The sequence below is a fragment of the Coturnix japonica genome, chromosome 2, assembly GCF_054131305.1.
Source record: "Coturnix japonica strain WE chromosome 2, WE-NBRP24, whole genome shotgun sequence".
Taxonomy (NCBI): Eukaryota; Metazoa; Chordata; class Aves; order Galliformes; family Phasianidae; genus Coturnix; species Coturnix japonica.
In genome coordinates, this window is record NC_140664.1 from 100,657,118 (window position 1) to 100,678,389 (window position 21,272).

Below are 21,272 nucleotides of genomic sequence, written 5' to 3' on the forward strand. Positions count from 1 at the left end.
AAAGCTGAACTACTAAGTTCTTGAAAGAAAATAATCAAGTCACATAAATATGTCTCACCACCTGACTTAGCCGCTGAAAGGTTCCCTAGTTTGCTCAAGCATTAAACCAGTGCTATGTACTACATGCAAACAAGAGTCTGAGCAACATAATTCACACACATGGCTGAGATACACAGACTCACCATATTATTCCTGTCCTGATTTTAATGGCAAGTTGGAAGAAAAGAAAAAAGGAACATTTAAGAAGTCACAATCATTGAACTAATTCAAGGTGGTAATATCAAACTCACTACTACCCTTTCAAAGCTATTGTTGCATATATGTGAAATTCAACAGCTCAGAACCCTGGACTGAAAAGCAATCAATCACTTAAGCTCAGTATACAGACAAGGTGCTTAAAGATGCCTGCTGAGACTAATACTGCAAAACATCCTGAAGTGCAATTCATCTTTATGTTGCCATTTTCCACTTTTTTATGCTTCGCTTCGATCCTAGTTCAATATTACTCTGCAAAGTATCAAAATCCTGCACCTCAAACATCAAGCTTTAGCAACCTTTTACAAAGCCCCATGTTCAAGCTTAGCGTTGCAACAGATTAAGTATGAAGACTGGTGTGATCAATACCTCATATTCCACTGCTCTTTCCATCCTTCCTTCTAAGTAAGGAAGGGATAAACAGATTGCTTCTATTTCCAGAATACACAAAAACAAGTTTAGTCATGAGACTAAACAAAGTTAAAGGAAACACCTCATTATTCAGTCTGTCATACAGAACACAAAAATAGAATTATGAGAAAAAGAAGACCTCCTATAGTCTTACTGTCTCAGATCAAAATAAACCACATATCACAACAAGGTTAAACTTAGTTTTAAACATAATCTTTTGGAATTTAAGTACTGAAATACTTGACTTGCTGTGCAGCTTAGTCAACCTTCAGTGAAGGTCAGTTGATGAAGAATTTGTATTGCTGGAATGCGATACAAGATAGCATTAAGCTTCAAGTAGGTTCTACCACATACAAAGAACATCATTTCAGATGTAAACAGCTGTTTGACTAAGTTTGGAAGAAGTTATGATCTTCTTGCTACGTTTCAAAGCATTTCCTATTCTACTGTATAATTAAAATGGAAGAGATGCACATAAGCTGCACTGTTGTTTGGTAAGACGTGCTAAAACAAGTTAAAGCTTGGCCCATATCCCAAGCACATTTGTTGACTACATTCTTCCTAGAACCCATTTCTAACAAAAGATGAAGGCCAGTAAGAGTCAGAATTTAGTAAACAGAAACAGGAGAAAGAAGTTCATCATATAGTCACACTTTTATTAATGGATGTTGTCCTATCATTTCATGGAGATAGTGATGTTCCTCTCTATGCTTAGTAAAGTTGCTGTAACAGAGAGCTTTAAGTATTTTTACCTCTTTTTGAGCTATTCCCATTCTATCTCGCCAGTGCATCAAGACTAAATCCACTTTCTCTTTGGCGAATTTTTCAACTTCTTTTGCAGCTTTTCCAGCGAGTCTCTGCCACTCCGGCACTTTATTAAACTTGCCATATTGATCCTGTAGAATAGATACTATTAGTTATTTGCAACTGCAGGTTTATTAACATGCTAGATGCAAATCAGTGCAATATTTATGTTTCTGCATTAAAAAAAAAATAAAAATCACGAGGACTACACATCTAGAGAATGGAGAAGGTAAGACAGGTGCATTTACTTACAGTTGCAATTTTTAAGTTATCTCTAACATGCATCCTATCAGCATCTTTTTCAGGAACAGGATCAGTACTATCAAGGTATGCCAGCAAACCTGGTGGCTGAAAACATTTAAAACCAGTGTGAACACAGCTGCAACTGAAGGAGCAGAAAAACATGACAGTAGGCAACAAGATGTTTACTTTAAATTAGAAAACTTCAAAACAGGATGAATATTCTATCTAAAGCAACTATGTAAAGCTGCAGCAGCTTTTGGCTTGTAATAGTGAAATGCTACCATCCTCAGCAGACATGTAATTAAGTTCAGGTACAAAGGAGCTCTTCTGCCTATATCCCATTTCTTAAGAGAGAACTTGCTGAAGCTACAGACTGCAGAAAAAGAAGAGGTGATCCTACAGTAGTACTGAGGTAGATGAACACTGAAAAGGACCCATGGCATGATGGCACATCCTCTCATATGGACACACGACATTAGAGACAACATTCTCATCTGACTAGGCTTTCTTTGCCAAAGATAAAAATTAAAAATACCAGTTATTTTAAGTGTCATTTCTCCAGATTTAATAATTCCTCACAACACTACTTGATAAACTAGTTTCACTGAAGCAACTTAAGTACTTCTCTGAAAAGCTGAAGAGTGGAACAACACAGGAAGTATCAGCCAATATGTAAATATAGCAGTTATAAACAACTAAAGCTAGAAAGGCCTGAAAGCATAAGCAGGACTTGCTTTAACCCTTACAAGCATGAAGCACTAGGGACTCTTGCTCAAGGTGATGCTGACAAGAAAGTGAGACACAATTGTATTGAACATTATTTTTTTAAAGAGTGGCTGGAGAGTTACGTACTAAGAAACTCAGGTGGTTTGTACAAGCCATCAATATCCTTCAAATTGATACCAGACTGTTGGTCTTCCTGGCTGCAAATCCCTCCCCCGATGAAAAAGCAGATGTTTTAACTATAGCATATCCCAAATTTCCTAATACTGCAGCAGATTTTACTCTTACCCTGTCTATATCCCATTTTTACTCACCAAAATACGTTTCAGCAGGTTCATAGCAGTTTTGTTCTCGGCTGTCCAGAGGCCAACCAAATGTCTACTTAGCTGCCTGAAAAAAGTCATTGAGAGAAAAAAAGAAAAAAGCAAATTAGTATTTTATACAACTTTGTAAACTACAAAAATCTACACCCTTGCCATGCTGGTGAAATGAAGATGAGCAAAAAGTTTGTGGTCTTGTGTGTAAGAGCACAAAGCCATATATTGTTCCAATTCAAGTATATGCTCAGCATGCTTTAATGTGTTGGCTTTAAGAAATTCTAGTGAAGTTAGTGGAACAGTAGCAGCACATGCTTCTTTTTACCTAGACCTAAAAGAACACTTGAGCAATAGAGCAGAAACTAAACATCTAATTTAGAAGTGTAAGTTTATCCAGTTGATCTTAATTTACAATTAGATTTAAGTTCTTAGCTGTTCTACGTGAAGTCCTTAACACCAGTTATTGGCTAGGATAGCCTCTTCTGGGAGCCTGCCTTCTATGCCAACTAACACCTTCTGCAAGTGTTTGTTGACAATGGTTCTAACGTGTTAAACTAAAGCATCACTTAAAAGCAAGTTGTAAGTAACTCCAAACAGAACTCATAATAGTGGAGGGTTCCTTGCTAGCTCTCTTCTGAAAGACAGAGCAGCAACAAGTTTCACTGGTTACTGCACTGCTTCAGCAAGGTGTATACCTTCAATAATCTTACATTAGGAGCGATGATTCAGTTGATTCCCCCATTCTGATCAGCATGCCCTCAGGCCTGCTCTTAGAGCTCACATGTTCTACTCGCTGCTGAATTTAGGGAACAATTTCTGCATGAGGAGACTTCTCTTAGACAAATGGTTGATAACCAACTGCATACAAGATGCCTGAGGTATGCATACTAGGATTTATGCAGTTGTCTAATAAAGCTGAGCCTTTTTGCAAGTCCAAAATATTCTACTTGCTTTTTCTTTCTCTGAATATTTTCAGGAAAAGCAAAACAAAACTTGAGCCTTTCATGAGCAACCTGAGTCCCATTTTGGCAAAGAAACAAAATCATTTTGGCTGCAGTCTCAGTTCAAGTTTGCTCCACTTAAACATTCCATGTGCTGAAGAAAATATCATTCTAAAGGACTGAAAGAACTCTTTCCTGAGCTCCCAATGTATCCTAGGCCAGCACTTAAGACTTTTTAAACATGATATATCAAGTGAGACTGACATACCTATTAGTAAGCATCCTCTGATCTGTGCTTATTGTAAACATAGCAGTGTGCAAGTGACGAGGTAAGGCACCTTCACTGAGGGCAAGATCTTGCATTTTGGTAGCAATCTCTTTGTCTCCTTCCTTTGGAAACAGGGCAAGATGATTACTAGAGAAAGAATCTTAGTTAAGCTGTTTTTATCTTAGTCTACAGTTCCAAGACCTTCCTGACCATCAGCTACATCAACTAGTATCTAGAAATCAGTATCTACATTACAGGGTGCTTTAACTGCAAGTTTTCAACAGCAAATGATCAGAGTTGTAGTAAAGTCAAGGACTAGATGACTGGTAGTTCTATCTATGAGGACAGTAACTGGATAAGATGTGCAAGACAGATCCTGTGATTGATCAGGAGATTAGTTACACATTTATAATTACCATCTCCACACTACACTTCCAAGTCAGAATTAAAAAAAAGACAACCACAAGTAATTGTTTATTGCTTGAATTTGGCCAGTAGGAACTATTTCTAATAACAGCTTGGGTTTTTTGTTTTAGACAAGTACATAGATAAAAGCCACTCATCCAAAATATGTTGGCTGCAATGAATAACTGAAAACAAAACTTTTGGTCCATTTTTACTTGGCCATGTCCCTTTTAAGTTCAAGCAATAAGAAGCATTGAAATAGTATAACAACATTTAACTAACACTATCTCGTGTATCAGTGGAAACTTGCAGATCTCTATTTCAAGTGTTCATTCACTTCCATTCCAAGAAACAACTAGATGCAATTCAGATGCATAAGCTGTTGTGACACAATGAGGCTCTAACTTAAGACCTGAGTACTGAGAGTCAGTTAGCAAGGTCACAATACAACAACCATGAGCACCCCTCCAGAACTATGGACTTTGCCCATGCATCATGATATAGCTCTGGCATGGAAGCTATCCAAGTCAAATCCTTCATTAAAGCAAGAAGAAAAAAAAACACAGGCTGACGTAACTAGCTTCTCTGGAACACTGCTGCCTGCAAATTCCAGTTTCCCATTCCATCTGGCCATTTATTAAAAAATAAATAAATAAAAATCCCCCAAACATGGCTGTTTCTCTCTAAGATACCCTCTTAAACATGCAGGACAAGTCTAGTGGTTCTGAGGTATGTGATTGAGCTACATACAATACTAACAGCCAAACCTCGACTGCAGTATGAAAACATGCAAGGCGCTACCTAGTGGCCCACCCTGCATGCCTTCTAAACCCTCAAGTGCAAAATAAAGCAAGTTGCTATATCAAAACACCCAGGATTAAGGTAAGCATTCTGTTCTTCAACCTCCCCCTCAAAAAGTGAGGAAGCTAATGTAACAAATATCAGGTATTGTTGAGACAATATTGAGACTGCATTTCTGAAACAGGCAATGCATATTTAGCACACTATTCCAAGTAACACTGCTGAACTCTCACCTCTATTATTGCCTTCATCACCAAACCTGCTCCTTTCACAATTGCCATGGAAGGATGCTACAACAGAAAGTTGAAAAACAATTACTTCTGTTCAAGAAATTAACCCTTCTAACTCTTATTCAAAGAGAAATAAAGTTGACAGGAAGATGATCTAGCTTAATACAAAACATGCATTTTAAGGTGTTTCTGGAAGCGCACCTTAGATACCTCTATTTTGCAATGACTTAACACATCATTCACTATAGAATAACTTCCTCAAGTCAGCATCTGAAGAAAGCAACAGGCAGAGGAATTTAAGGCGGATAAAGCTTAAGCATATTAACAAGCTGAGCACTAGACTGACTTGCCTTTCAGTAGAGCCAGAAAAAGAAAAAAAAATCATACTGATTTCTTGCTCTAACGACATTAGAATTCATATTTTAGAGCAAGAAAAGCTCATATTTATTGACTAATATGGCTGATAATACACACTCAGCATTATAAGCAATTAACACATGGGTTTCCACTTTAAGAAATTGAGAGGAAAAATCTATATTTTAAGCAGCAGCAGCAGGACTGAAGTCACTCTTATTTCAGACAGCAGAATAACAATTGCCAAGTCTCACCTGAAAGAGCTTAAATAGTGTTCTTCCATTAGTTGCCACCATTTCCAACAACATGTCAAACTGCTGCCCTTCAGTAGTCTCACTATATGGAGCACATAGGGCAAACGTCAGGAAGTCCAGAAGTGAACTAATTACAAGAGCACCTGTCCCATGATCCTGGAATTAGCAGAAAAACACTGCCAGATTACTCAGAGTAATGACGAAGTATTGGCTCCTAGAACATACTGAAGATTCACAACCCCATATACCAGTGTATTGCACATTACGTTTTTTAAGTCCCTGAATATCAGTTAACGCTACCATCTTAGTTAAACAGAGCACCCTGCCTTCCATATTAAACATGCATACTTTTTTTCCCAATACTATACATCCCAGGTTCTTTAGTATACATAGCTACATTTCTACCCTGCCCAGATCCAAGTCAATTTAGTTCAAAACTGAAACCTATTCTATGGTTTCTGTATTTAATCCCAGGTACTAATACACTGAAAGATATAGCCAAGTATGATTGTTATCACAGCAATTAGGAAAAATGCTTTAAGCTATCTGCTTCAAAATCTGACTTACCACATGAGAATTAAATTTCTCTAATAGATTTTCTAGAAATTTCTTTGAAAAGAGAAGGGAAGCTTTGTTCAGCTGTTCCTGCCTCAAGTCATAGTCATCATGCATGGGCTATAAAAAAAAAAAAAAAAAGAAGATTCACAAAACATCATCATTTCAACCCTGAATTATTAACAGCCATAGTGCAAAAGCCACACATATTACTGCAGGTTCGAGAGGTACCGAGAAAACATTATGGCAAGTTACTTTATGTTTGAGCACACTGCCAGCTCAACTGCAGTCCATATTTCTACAGCTTTTAGCTTGAAATCACATATTACAAAAGTGAAAGATATTAAAACTCAATACTTACACACATAAGAGCACAAAGCATGTCAATAGAGGCATGGGTTACTCCATCATTGTTCCTTTTGAGGGCCTTCACAACCTTCATCCCTAATCGTTCTCTAAACCTTTTGAAAAAGAAAAAAAATAAGCAGCAGAACTACCAAGATTAGATATGAGTGCTTCTAAGCTTGAAGTCTAGTCATGGACTAAAAGCAGCCTGTTCACACTGCATTTGGCAAACCAAAACCTCAGTGTCTATAGAAATTTCATATCGCTTGGTAGGAACACAATAACTTTAGACTTTACTGTTTACAGTATGCAGCACATTCACAAAAATCAGGCATATTTGTATGGTCACAAGAAAGTGTTAGTGCAAAATGCTTCACACACACAAAAACCCATTTTTTTTCTAAAGCTCTCAGACTATGTATGCTACTTCATATCATTCATTGCCCCATTAACCTGAAATCAGAAGTGTTCTGAAGAATTTCATTTTCAGAAGAACATTAAACATTTTTTTTTTCTTTTTCTTTATACTAGCCAACTAAGACAAACCCCAAGAAGCCTATACTCATTACTGCAGGAGTACAGCTCAGTTTATAGCATAAGATTAAATCTTATGTTGAACTGAAGAAGATAGTAATGACATCAACATAGTTCCTCATGCTTGAAGCATCTACTTCAAGGACAGATGAAGGCGCATTTTAGAAGTATTTTGTCTAGGAAAATATCACTGAATGGTATTTGACCCTTAAGGGAGATTATTTAGAAAAGAAACATCAGCTTCACAAACTAGTGATCACTTAGGATTCTTAGTTCACATAAAAACCCTGTGACAACCTCAAACTACTGAGAATGATGATGTGTACAACCTTACAGCCTTTCAGAAGGAGCCTTAAGTCAAATTCTCAGCTTTTACCATCAGACATAAAAAGTTAAAAAACAAACAAATAAAAAACAAACAAAAAGAAACCCACAAAAAATACACCCACCCAACTGTTTTCACCACTGCTTCTAAGCTTAAAAGACTTCTCGCTTACTTTGGAAGCTGAGTGAAGGCAAGGAAGCCTGCTTTTGAAGCCACTAGTCTTCTTACTGCTTGGAATTGGCTTTCAAGCTCTGCATTAGATGCTGCCACATCTCCTTCCTGTGAGAGCAGTGCTGTTATGGCATTATTAATGAGTTTCTCCTTGTTTTCTGAGAACAGACCCTGGTTAAGAAGTAGGAATTTATTAATATACTTATGCATTAACAATATCTTAAGAGAAAGGGCAGAGGATTTGTTCTTACATCCTGTGTAACTGCATGTAGTACTCCACTGTAGGAAATGTTAGCGTTGAATCTGAATACAGCATCTGCAAAGTTACCATCTGGAAGAAGATAAAAATTTAAGTATGCAGCATCTGACTAAGCATCTGGATGGTTAAAAGAGCATTATAAAGCAATGTAAATAAGCTTTAGCTTACTTGGAGGAGCAGCCAAAAACCTCAGATGAAGGCTCTCTACTTCTTCATCTACAGGCATACTGAGTAATCCCCAGCGCTGGCCTTTTTGTGTGGAGGTCATTTTCACACAGACATCCCGATTACCAGAAGCTCTCACTCCATCCAGCAAACTAGCTAGGAGAGAGTCTCTGGGTTGGGAAAAAGACATGCCAATAAAAGTTAGATAGGAGAAGTGGTGCCAATACAAAGAAGAAAGATGGTCAAAATGGAAATCAAGAATAAAACGAACAGTAGCATTACATGTATTCTCTACCAATAGTGATGCTAAAACCTACACCTCTGGAAGAAGTCTAACTTCCTAAAGTACATTTCCCTACTGTAAGAACAGAACTGTCTTACATCAATTACAGACATCTGCAGTCTTTCACTAAAGGTATCAACTCTAGATTGTTTGAGAATTCAACTCTGTGAATGTGTTATATGCATTTGAAGTTGATCCTTCCTTGTCCTTTCTGCAAAACCTCACTCAGCAGGATTACACTGCATTACAACTGCAACCACACTCAGAACTAATATTCTGCTGTTGTTTCAAGTAGAATCAACTATGTCAAGCCTTTGAGCTGTCTTCTTTACCCTTCTCATTTTACCATTCTACTTTGACAATGCTTTATTTTCACTTACTTTACAGTCTAACCTAGAATGACAACCACAGAACAATACTGTTCACAAGGAACAACCTTATTTTCCTTTATGAACTGCTGAACATTCTTATATAACCACCTGAAAACTTTCAGCAGATTTACTTGAAGTTCAAATGAATGTAAAGGGGAGAGATTTAGATCCTGTAACAAATATTGATTTATAAGTGGCAGATCATTAGAATAACAGAACTTTGAGTTAACATCTTCAAGGGTCAATTTCTGGAGGCTGAGACCCCATAATAATATGACGACAACCTCCATTTGAACTCACAATCCACAGGAACTCCAGTTACCTTTCTGTTGATGAGTATTTCCGAATTTGTCCTTTGATAAATTCAATGGTAAAAACTTGGGGATTCTCACAGTCACATACTATTGCAAACACCTAGAAAAAGGAATCATATTCACAAAGTTATTTTTCTACTCCATAAATACCTTATACAAATTATCAAAATCATACTGATCGAGCTTCAGCTTGAAAGAGTATTATTAAAGAAGGTTTACTCTTACCTCTCCCAAAGGTTTCAAAGTCACAATATTATACGTAGCTGGATCCCGTTCAACTAAGCAAGCTTCTGTAAGAGCTAGTACTCTTTTCACAGGCTCCTTAAGAAAGAAGATACGTTAGCATAGAATTCATAGCACTTTAGAGAAATTACGTTAGTTAAGTGTGATACCCTTACCAAGTGTCTAGGTGTTATTTTCTGGACAACAAACTCTGCTAAAGATGTTATCGATTCGTCATTGCTGTATTTTCCAAAACGAAGATTCAAGTATTGCTCAAATTCTAATGATTCTTTCCTTATCCGCAGAGAGATGCCTATGAAGTTGCCAGCGTGCTCTATTGCACTTTTGATGATTTCCTCCCTTTGCTCAGATGCAAACAAGTGCTGCAAGTTTTAACAAGAAACAGGTAAAATATGTGGCGCACCACAAGAAATCAGTTCCGTTCATTATCCTTCCTTTATATATATATAACATATATATATATGCTAAACAGTGGAAAATCTTACCAGCAGCTTGGCAAGCTAGGGTTGCCTTTGTTAAGTGTATAAAGAGAAAAGGTATTTATTACAAAAGATATTAACAATTAGGTTTAATTTCCCTCTCAAAAAAAATTAAAAACATATTCCTAAAAGCTATTTTACATATATAAAATACACACCCATAAATGATACCCTTCCACATATTAACATGTCATTAAAGTAAATGTTTGCATGACCTGTCTGTCTGCTCTTGGCAACAGGCTTACAAAAGGGAGAAGCCAGAGGGAACCACAGTGTGGCAGCCTTGTAAGCTATCTGGAGGGCCACCACCTGATCTTGCTGGATTGGTTCTACAGGATGGCACGTATACGTAGCTTTATGCTAGAGAAATGCTATAATACAAGAACGAGGGAAAACCTGATCTAGAAAAGATATTCATACATTGCAGTGATTGAAGTAGTGGTATATAAATTAGCGAGCACAAATTTCTAGAGGTGAATTTAAGCAGCCAGTAACATAAAATTTTAAAACAATGTGTCTAAATACTAAAGCAATATTACAATGCAACAGACATTTCCCAAGCAAAGTTAGTGAATACCAGATCAAGATATAAAAAAGGCGGCATAATCACTGACCAATCTAATCCTGAATGTTTGCATCAATTATTTAGATTAGTAGTGCTGCCTGCCACTTCTGCACCTTTGTGAACTGTCAGCAAGTACACAGAGCATTTATATTCACTATCCATATATCAGTATTATTTTACATTCCACAGTTTTTACATGCAATTAGCAAAAGCCCCACATGCTGTTCTCAAATGCTTCAATTGATTTCTGATTACTGCATAAAAAAATATTTAAAACCTGCCTGCAAACCACAACGACCCACATCTGTATCCCACAGGTGCACATACTTCATTCAAATTACATTGAAGCCTCCTTATTGAATATGCAGACATAAACATCCAACATACCGAGATGTTGTATGTAAACATACAATACCAAGATGTTGTTTCAGTACTTACCAATCTACTAAATCCTCCATAGAGGATACAGAAACCTCCTTGATAGCCAGCAATATCAACAAAGCCTTCAATGTTTCTGTAGTCATAGGAGCACAGGACTTTATTTGTTGCAGGATCAATTTGGTCAATACCTCCAGGAGTCACTTCCAGAATCACAGGTTTCCTTGTATCACTCCAGTGGTGTTTATAACAGTTGTATCTCTGCAGTGAGTGCTACTTTTAGACATTTCCACAAACACACCTTTACTGCATAGCAATAATTTTTCAATCTAGCAAGTAGCGTGGGATCAAAGTTCAAAAAAATTTATATAACTTCCCTCAGTGCTCTTATCTATAACGATAACACTGAATTAAGGGAAAGTAGCTACCTACTGGCAAGGAAATCACAACAGTCAAAGCTTAAGCAACGTGTTTTGAAGAGAATATAGCAATCCTAAGAAGTCTGTCTTGCTGTAGAAAGTGGTAGAGAGACAGACTACATGCATATGTGGATAGGTAAGGAATTACTTATCACACAAGATGCTGTTCAGTTAATAAAGACCAGCTGAAGGAAAACTCATCACTAGGGGAAAAGATATCATCTCTTTCAGTCATACTCCATTACAAATACAGACCAAATGAAGCAAGTGCAAGTTATTTGGAAATTACAGTCAGACAGAGGAAACTCCCATATTTGATCAATGTTACTATGGTCATCACTGCAGATCTAGTCTGTGCAACAAGTTAAATTAAGTCATTTTGTGACCAGAAGACATAAAACCAAGCACAAGATTCAGCTCTGTATATTGTCTTGCTTATTATTATGTTGCATTCATTAAATGGCAATCACATCTTTAATTGGATGAAAAATAAACCTTCATGTGAAAGAGTATTTCCACGTCAAAGCATTCAGGATGTTATGCAGCAGATCATTCAGAATTAGAAAGTAGAATATGGGAAACAGTAAACATTGAGAAATGAATTAAATCTTGTTTCTATTCCTTGCAAATAACTCCATGCAGCAAAGCCCTTACATCAGTAACGACATTTGCTGCATGTACCACTGTGAGGCTAAGGCCAAGGGAAGAGAACCCAAAATATTTTGCCATTCAAGGGATTCTCAATGCTCTTGAGCAAATCCTGATTTTTTCCTCAAAGCAAGACTTCAGATCCAAATTTACAAGAGCTATTCAAAGTAGCATACATAGCACAGACGTAACTTCCAAGAACACTGTAGAAATCTTTAAATCATTCAATTCAATAGCGCAGTGAATCAGACAAGCAAGATACTTACTCGTCCTGTGATTTTGCCTTCCGAGAAGTCTGTCCTGAATCTCTGTTTAAACAGAAAAAATAGCCATGAATGAATGCAAATACTTTAGTTGATCTGTCCAGTTAGTCTCAATTCAAACTGGCACAACTGACATGTCATTTTAAGTGATTTTAACTAAGCCTCACTTTAGACTCACCATTTCAGTGCAGTTTAACATTTTCATTATTTTTTAGCTTTACTTGCTACTTGTGCTACACTAATTGCCGCAACAGATACTAGATTGGGTACATCAGTGCAACAGCTCAAAAGACAACTGGCTTCTCAACTTTTTACATAAGGAAAGAAAACGTAGCAAACAACCACAAACTGTAATGATAACCAAGTAATTACTGCTTGTTTGAAGACAAGCTTAACTTACCAGTGCCTCTGTAAGGAGTTCTGTTCTGTGCTCGGTGGAAAACTTCAGAGTTTCAGACTTCTTTCCACTCCCTTTCCGAAAGGTTAGACTAAACTCTGTTCCTTGTCCTTTTCCAACAGGAGAAATGCTACAGATATCTCCATAAGGCCACTAGACAATTGGAAGTAATTAGGTTAAAATTATTAATTTTAAAACTACATCTCCACTTCAAACCCATTAATACCTGTAATTACCAAGTGAGTTGCTGTAATGAGACAATAGCTGGCATACTAGATGACAGCTTTAGCTTGAGCTTTCTATTTGACACTTGGCAAAGTAAGTAAACGCCTGAGTCCCTTCAGGGACATGCCTTACAGTAATAAAACTTATCCCAGTTCATTTCTAACTGCACATCCAAAAGCAAACTACCGTTTCCTGGCTATTAAATTGCCTAGAAGTACAAAAATTGGATATTTTTAGAGCTAGTGAAGGCAACACCAGTTTTCTGCTTTTGCTGCAGCTCTCTTCTGTTTCTACTCAGATCCCACCAGACTACGTAGCTTTTGAGGACAGAATGCCACTATGTACACTAGATGGTGTATAGGAGTTCAAAAGCAATTCTAAATAGCCATGTTCAAAAGGAACAGTTACCTGATTTGTAACTTCTAGAGTGTTTGGATTGTATGTGGTGATGGCATGAGTTCCAACTGAAAAGACTCTCTTATACCTAAAATAAGACAGAACATGTTAGTTCTTCCAGAAATCAAATACAAGTCCTATTGAACTGCAGACATTACATTAAGATGCTGTATACAAGCCATTGTTAGGAAATGGATAAAGAATTATCTTTGTTAAGCTCAGTTTAACTTTATAATACATTAAGCTCCTCTGTCCTACAGAGTCATAAAGGGAATATACTTATTAATGACTATTAAAAATGTTTCCTTATTCACATCTTCTTTGTTATTGGAAAAGTCAGGACCAAAGACTCTTGAAGCCTGAAGTGGAAAGTGTTACCAACATAGGCCAGAATATACCAGAAGAAAATAGTTTCACTGGAAGTTCTAATCTTCAAAGATTCAACTGCATGACCTCTTCAGGGTTAACAAAAAGAGAAAGCATCCTACTGAGGGCAATGTCCAAATACCTCTTGAACACTAACAGGCATGGGAAGGGGTCAGCACTCTGAAAGCTTCTGTGTGAAGCCGTCTTAGACTGAAATTGGAATATGAAATAACTGATTTGCACACCTGGTCAAAACACAGCTTGGTCATAATAGCCAAACCTAGTTAGGTCTGCTTTGAGGAAAGCTAAGACTACTATATCCAGAAAGACTCAGAAAAGAAAAAGCAATAGTCTGCATGGAATTCAGACAAATTATGGTAGTTGAGTTCTGAAGATGTTACTTGATTTATTCTTTTTCTTCTCACATTAGCAAGGCAGAGTATCACTCTGACACAAAGTGTTAAACCTCATTCCCTACCATTTACGACAATTTTAATTCAAATAAACTGGTACAAGTTCAAACCATTACTGACCCAAATGAGTTTAACTAGCAACTTAAGCAAGTACCTTTTCTTCAAAGCTTAGAAAACCTGTGATATTTAATTGCTACTTTATAGATACAATATTGGAAAAGCCCATATGATTTTCCATACAGTTGAATTTTCCTTACTAAATACGTTACTATATCATTTAAGAAGCAGGTCAAGAGAAGTAGCAACGAACACCTAAAGTCACTACATTTGAAGTTACTATGGCTGCTAATAATTCCACTATATTCAGTCTATCAATGAATGCTCCAGTTCTTGGAATACAGTGAAAATCTTTTGAACTGTTCCTTCTGCTCTTGTTGCACAATTTAAGTATTTTTATGTTTTTTATGTAAAAAACTTTTATGTTTTGCAAATAAAGCTTGTTATGCTGTTCTTAAAATTTATCACAAGCAATAAAACACCGTTTAACATTTTATTTGTTCATTTAATATACTGAAGAATCTTCAGAGACCACACAATTGTAGACCAGCTTCAAACGCGACTCACCCTTGTATTTCAAGGTATAGGAAGTATATTCATTATCCAGCACTTCTGACGTTAGAAAGAATATAGGACGTAAGAGCAGATTTGTTCACTTACCATTTCCTTCCTTTTCTCTCCCTATGCAAATTCAGAAGACTTAATTATCGTTGCCTGAACAGAGGCAACATGGAAGTCAGAATCTTACACAAAACCTAAACTCACTCTTGACCAGACCTTCACCTTCAAATTCATAGAACAGCATTTATACCTCCAGGCTTTGAAGAATCTAGTGCCAGGCTGTTTTAAGAATAAGAACTCGAAGCAAATGTCCTTTCTTTCTATTAAAGACTACTGCCTATTCAATAGCTTCTTAGAGGCGCTGTCGGACTCAGAAGTAATATAAAACAGTGTTCCATTTGCAGAACCTCAGATCAATTCAAACATCATTATCTGTACTGCTGGAAAATACTGTAATGCAGCTCACATACAGAATGCCAAATCATAAGAACACTCAGTGACTGAGACACATTTAATGTTACATATTCCATTATTGGTTTTGTGTGTGTTTTTTTTTTTAAATATTATCAATAGATGACACTTGAGATGCATACAGAACAGTAAAATACTTCCCAGAAATCAGTTCCATGCAGCAGCATGTTAAAACCATGAGAGCTGTATGACTTAAATGCAGACTTTTCATGTCTGCAAATACCAAGTGTGCATTTAAGTATTCAAATGCAAGTTTCTGCTGCAACATAACAAGCAGTAACAACCCACTAAATAATCCTACCCCTTTTATTACAAGAAAAGGTGAAGTGCCAGGGAGCTTTCAACATAAGTCTGTTTTTAGATTTAGTTTGAGGTTCTATAAAAGTTGAACATTTATGAGAACAATACCAAAGTTCAAGATCATCCTACTGTGACTTCAAATGCTTGCAACATGAAGGAGCAGGCACTTTAATGGAAGGTACTGGGCAAGAGATGTAATTTGAGCACCGTGTATTTTACTTCCAAATGGCTCAATCTGTATGCATACTAAATTTGCAGACATACACAGGAACTTCAGGGGAAAGATCAGACTGTATTATGAAAAAGGAAGATTAAGAGAGAGAAACTAATTCTAGAGTTCAATCCCAACACAATACTTCATTGTTACTAATGGAGACAGCTTAGTCCCACAAGCTCACAGAAATCCAGATGTGTAGATCTTGATTCAGGTAAGCTTTGATTTAAACAAATACTTACCTTATTAGAATTGGGGTAGTTAAAATCATACTCAAGAATCTGTCCTGATAGAAGAAAGCTTTCACCCTCAGAGGCAGCAGCTCAGATCACTGTGCACTCTGGACTAACCAGCGGATAGCTTTTGATGATGAAAGGACAGGGAGCCCTCCCATTACATAATGAAGCAGTTTTGTGACTCTTCAAAGTGCAATCAAGAATGACCAGCATCTGCCACACCGCAATCCCATCTTCCACCCCAGTACTCCCAGTGTTTAATAGAGAGAAATCAGGAAGCATTAATAATTGGAAACCATGTGCTGATTTTGCCTGCAACAGTTAATTTCCTTCATTGAAGCCGGCACGGTGCTGTGTTTTGGATCTCGGATTGGATAATATTGATAGCTGAACAGCACTTACACTGAGTCACGGACTGCTCTGTTTCTCATGCTGCCCTGTCAGCAGGTGTGCAGGGCATACAAGTTGCTACCAGGGGGCAAGACCATGACAGCTGACCCAATCTGGTCAAAGGCATACTCCATACCATGTGGTGTCATGCTCAAAAATAAAACTAGAGGAGCTGGCAAGTGGCTGCCAGTGTTTAGAGACCAGTTAGGCGTTGGTCAGCAACTGCACTGTGCGTCACTATTTCTTTTTTTCCTTCCCCTTTCTTATTAAATTGTCTTCATCTCAAGTGATGAGTTCTTGCACTTAATTTTTTTTTCCATTCTTTCCCCCACCCCAATGGGAGGCGTGAGCTAATGGCTGCATGGTGCTTAACTGCCTGCTGAGTTAAACCACAAGTCAAATTAAGCCAGTTTCCACTTACTGTCCAAGCAGATTCAGACCCCATTGTTCAGTTTTATAATTAGAACAAAACAGAACTTGTTCTCCTGAGGTGCAGACAATGTACCCTCTTTGCTCTGGTGATGTTTAGGTAGCAAGCAAAAATCTCAACAATCCATAGAGCTGTTATGCACATGAGAAGGACAGTGGGCAACTTTACCAAAGAAATCCCTGCACAGCTTCAAGAAGTATGTTTAACAGCTGACTTCAAACAATATAACAGATATGAGAACTTAAAGGACAGTTTTCCTTAGAAGTCCCTTAACTTTTGAAGACAGAGCCTTTGCTGAAGATTCATTTTTGTAAAATCTAAGAGACTTCCATCAGGGATAAGTGCATATTTGAGGATGCCTGTTGCCAGAAATAATCTCAGTAGTTTAACAGATAATCTATTACACAACACGTTAAGTATTACACCAAAGTGTGGGAACATGTACAAAGGTAGGCTGAAACACAAGGTTTGAAAGTCCAATTAATTCTAGTGAAGACAAAGTCAGATCAAAGACTGTGCAGAAGGAGCCTCTAGTTCAGTTTCCACCTGTGAATATAAAAACTATCTAGATAAATCTAATTACAGCAAGGAGAAATGTCACATATAACATCAAAAAACCACAAACACTTTAAACTACTTACTTTCCCCTCCATGAATGTTTTGTTGTGTAGAAACAAGCAAGATCTCTGTTTTCTCTAATTATATTCATTTTGTGCCAAAACCTAGGAATAAGAGAAACATCCTGTTTATATTCATTATTTTCATTTACAGCTGAAGTTCAGTTATCATTAATGCGCTTTAAGACATTAAATTCATTGCTCTGTCAATTCCACATGAAGATAGCATGACTGTTAGCAAATAGCGCTTTGGTTCAGCTCTTGATAAGTTGAACACAAATGATTTATTTCCCTGTTTTATTATACCTGCTACTCTTAACAGCACAAGGGCACACAGCCATTTGCTCCCCATTATTTGCCACATTATCACAATCACACTACTCTTGCAGCATTGCCGCAGTTCCAGATTCAAGCAAGTTTTAAGTCACATCCAGAATGCCAGACTCCATGATCCTCTGTTACAGAATCACAGAATGACCCGGGTTGGAAGGGACCTCAAGGATCATGTAGTTCCAACCCCCCTGCCTGGCAGGGCCACCAAACATCCACATTTACTAGATCAGGTTGCTCAGGGCCCCATTCAACCTGGTCTTGAACACCTCCAAGGACGGGGCATCCACAACCTCTATGGACAGCCTGTTCCAGGACCTCACCATTCTCCTAGTGAAGAACTTCCCCCTAATATCCAACCTAAATCTTCCCTCTTTCAACTTAAAACCATTTCCCCTTGTCCTGCTATTGTCAGCCCTTTTGAAGAGTGTTCTTCATTACTTGACTAGTACCAGTGTAACAGCAGCCTTGGAATATCAAACAGAATTCATATTCATTGCTTGCCTGAAGCAATGTTAAAGAAACTCAGTCCCAGCCACAGTATACCACTATTATCTGGTTATCTTTCTACATTCAGACAACTCTACTCGATCAACAACAGAAAATTGCTTATTTCTACTCCATTTAAGTTATGGCTATTCTCTTTCTGAGTCAAGTCTGCAGCAGTCACATAGTCATAAGAAGAACGAATAGCATCACTGAAGTTAACTTGAGAATTCCTTCCCTCAGGTGAAGTCAGCACAATCACTATTACCTACCAAAGAGAACCTGTGGAACTACTCCCAGGTAAAAACATAATAAATCAGTGACTCAGTCTTCAAGTCAAATTTTCCAAAGTTAATAACCCCACTGACCTGTACCGAGCTGAATTCTCTAAATCTCACGTTTGGAAGCAAAGTTTCAGGAGGAGTTAAGCTACTGAGCAGCATTATTCCTGAAATTCTTAGACAGAATAAACAGGAAAATTCTGATGAATTATTTCCATAAGTAGACATCAAAATAGTACACTGAGTTTGTCCAAACTGCACTTTGATACACAATGGCCCATTTCAGATGTGGTAATTTTTAAAGTCACCTTCCAGAATGAAGTGCCTATCATAGCTCTCCTTATTAAACTAGCTTTCTTAACATTATCATATTAGCAAGTAGAATATAAAGCAAGACTACCTCCCTTAAGTATGGAATTGCAAGTTTGATTTATCTGTAAACTCCACAGCTTTGTCAGCATCAGACTACCCAGACCTGACCACCAGCTGCTTTAGAGTAAAGCAAGATGTTCTGACTCCTGCAAACTCTGATATAGCTCTGAGAAAACACTCAGGAGTCCCTTCCACCAATGCTGACAGCAGCACCTAACTAGATTCAGGATACTGATACATGAAGTCTTGTAATCATAGAGGAAGAGACAAATCCACCTGACTTTTTTTCCTTAGACTAAAACTACTAAAAATCATGAAGCTTTAATGCTTTACTCTAGGAGAGTGGTTAGGCCCTGGAACAGGCTGCCCAGGGAGGTTGTGGATGCCCCGTCCTTGGAAGTGTTCAAGACCAGGTTGAATGGGGCCCTGGGCAACCTGATCTAGTAAATGTGGATGTTTGGTGGCCCTGCCAGGCAGGGGGGTTGGAACTACATGATCCTTGAGGTCCCTTCCAACCCGGGTCATTCTGTGATTCTGTGATACTCATCACTGTGCCTCTGCAGAGTAATTGCAACCAACTCCCCCACTGAGAAGACTAGCAGAAAAGCATAATATGCCAAGAACTAGTGACAATTAATTCCTGTACGCATTTTCCTGCTGTTCAACAGAGAACAAGGCTAACAATAGCCAAGTGTTCTGAGCTGCCGCACTGAAGTTCAGAGGTTATTTTGTAGTTGCCTGTAGTTCCACAGTGAGAACAAGATGAAAAAATAGTTCAAGTCAAAGACATCTTAGAAATAAGAAACTAAACCACCTCCTTTGACTCAGACACTGTAATTTAGTACTTGAGATAGTACAACCACAGGAAGTTTTATTAATAATCATGCTTAGCCATAGTGCCAGTGTAAGATACAGTGGCCCGCTTAGTCATAACAACATTAATTCATCAAAAGACAACACTCTTAGTATTTACCTCCATCTTTTTATCTTACCATCTAAGTCCACTCATGAGCCAAGTCAGACACCCTTCTGAAGTTAAATGCTGCATTTCACTTTTAACAGCAGTCAAGCCAACAAGGCCTCAACTTCCACGATTATTTTAGTGTCCTGCAACACCCACTAATAGAAAAAACACAACTCCAAAGGTTGGAGTTGCTGTTTGCTCCACAAACAGCAGCCCCTAAAATGAAAGAGACCGGACTGCTACCAAGACACCTCTGCCTCTGAATTTCAGCTACCTGAATAGGTGCATTACACAAGCTGCATTCAACTTGCATGCACTTATCAATTTTCCATTCTTCCACATCCTTCAGACAAAATTACCACCTGGGAAACTAGAGTCTATTTCAGGAAACAGAGATAAGTCAGTCTTAAACTAATACTTGGAGAGTTCGAAAGAAGCTGTGACCTTGTAAGCATCAAAGCAGTAGGCATAGCTGTAATTACTTAAGCTACAGAATGCTTAAGCATACAGTCAGAATTCTGCCTGTGGGTTCAAAGTTTATTTCAGAATTCAACTGCCATTATCCCTGGCCATAATACTCCTATACTATTATTTCAACCCTCTCCTACAGTTTAACCTATGCTAAGGTAGCAGTGCAGGGCCCCAAACAGGATTGTTCCACTGTACTGTCCCGATGGGAGGGCAGAAGCATTGATAAGATTATACTTAAGGCTGAAGTGTGACTTTCCTAAGAGAGCGAACGCATGCTGAGAGGATAAAAAACAGTGACCAATTGAACCAAAGTGAGAGCAAGGCACTGGTAAAATACATAGTCCTGTTTATCTGCGGTTCTACATAAAACACCTTTTAGCTTCCAGTTCTGGAACCTAATTCTCATCATTTACATATCTACTGTAGCTTTGAAACGTATTATTTTAACCTGCACTGAGAAGTTTTAGCTGTCTCGGTTTCACTCGCCTCTTTCACTGCTCTGTTTGCTAACTGGCAGAGTTCCACCTTCAGACAGATTCTTCAGGAAACATTAAACTCTTCCCTACATATAATCTGCTCTTAAAGTAGTACAGCATAATACATTTCAGAAACAGATTTGTTCACTTTTCGTGCAGGAACTCCCAGCCCTTTTTGCAAGGTGAGAAAGACGAAACCCACATAGATCCTTAAAAGATAATCACTGCAGGCTACCTCAGCCACAGCAGCATCGGTGCCTTCACTAAACCTGGACACAAACAGGCTCACTCCTACCAGGAACAAAAGCTGTGACAGTTGTGTCTATCTCAGCTGACTGCTCCCACTCACACACTGAAGAATAGTACTGAGGACAGATTCTACCATGCATGTTCTCCTCTTTGCCTTTTGTATAGATCAACCTTTTGCTGGATCAATGAACCAAAGCCAAACAGGTATGAGAACAAAAGTGCTTTCTCATTAAGGGATAAGAAAAAA

The 21,272-nt window shown here is 37.9% G+C and overlaps 1 protein-coding gene across 8 annotated transcripts in view; it reads right to left on the reverse strand.

Moving 5' to 3' along the window:
• The window catches only part of DNAJC13 (DnaJ heat shock protein family (Hsp40) member C13), a 51,346-nt gene that overhangs the window by 27,506 nt on the left and 2,568 nt on the right, over positions 1–21,272 (reverse strand). For 3 of the 8 annotated variants that reach the window (XR_001553157.3, XM_015854049.3, XM_015854048.3), the window contains exons 2-21: positions 17,421–17,501; positions 13,354–13,429; positions 12,724–12,873; positions 12,327–12,368; positions 11,054–11,254; positions 9,727–9,933; positions 9,554–9,649; positions 9,337–9,428; positions 8,364–8,530; positions 8,188–8,267; positions 7,938–8,107; positions 6,923–7,022; positions 6,574–6,681; positions 6,007–6,162; positions 5,402–5,458; positions 3,963–4,084; positions 2,751–2,826; positions 1,723–1,818; positions 1,419–1,562; positions 183–197 (exon numbers count right to left, since the gene is read on the reverse strand). Coding sequence is in view for 6 of the 8 variants with exons in the window: in XM_015854049.3 (XP_015709535.2) it covers positions 183–197; positions 1,419–1,562; positions 1,723–1,818; positions 2,751–2,826; positions 3,963–4,084; positions 5,402–5,458; positions 6,007–6,162; positions 6,574–6,681; positions 6,923–7,022; positions 7,938–8,107; positions 8,188–8,267; positions 8,364–8,530; positions 9,337–9,428; positions 9,554–9,649; positions 9,727–9,933; positions 11,054–11,254; positions 12,327–12,368; positions 12,724–12,873; positions 13,354–13,429; positions 17,421–17,488 (2,223 nt within the window). In the remaining 2 variants the exon portion in view is untranslated. Of the gene's footprint in view, positions 1–182; positions 198–1,418; positions 1,563–1,722; positions 1,819–2,750; positions 2,827–3,962; positions 4,085–5,401; positions 5,459–6,006; positions 6,163–6,573; positions 6,682–6,922; positions 7,023–7,937; positions 8,108–8,187; positions 8,268–8,363; positions 8,531–9,336; positions 9,429–9,553; positions 9,650–9,720; positions 9,934–11,053; positions 11,255–12,326; positions 12,369–12,723; positions 12,874–13,353; positions 13,430–17,420; positions 17,502–21,272 lie in introns of those variants that run through there. The other 5 variants (XR_014942926.1, XM_085538227.1, XM_015854050.3 and 2 more) reach the window with 4 other exon arrangements.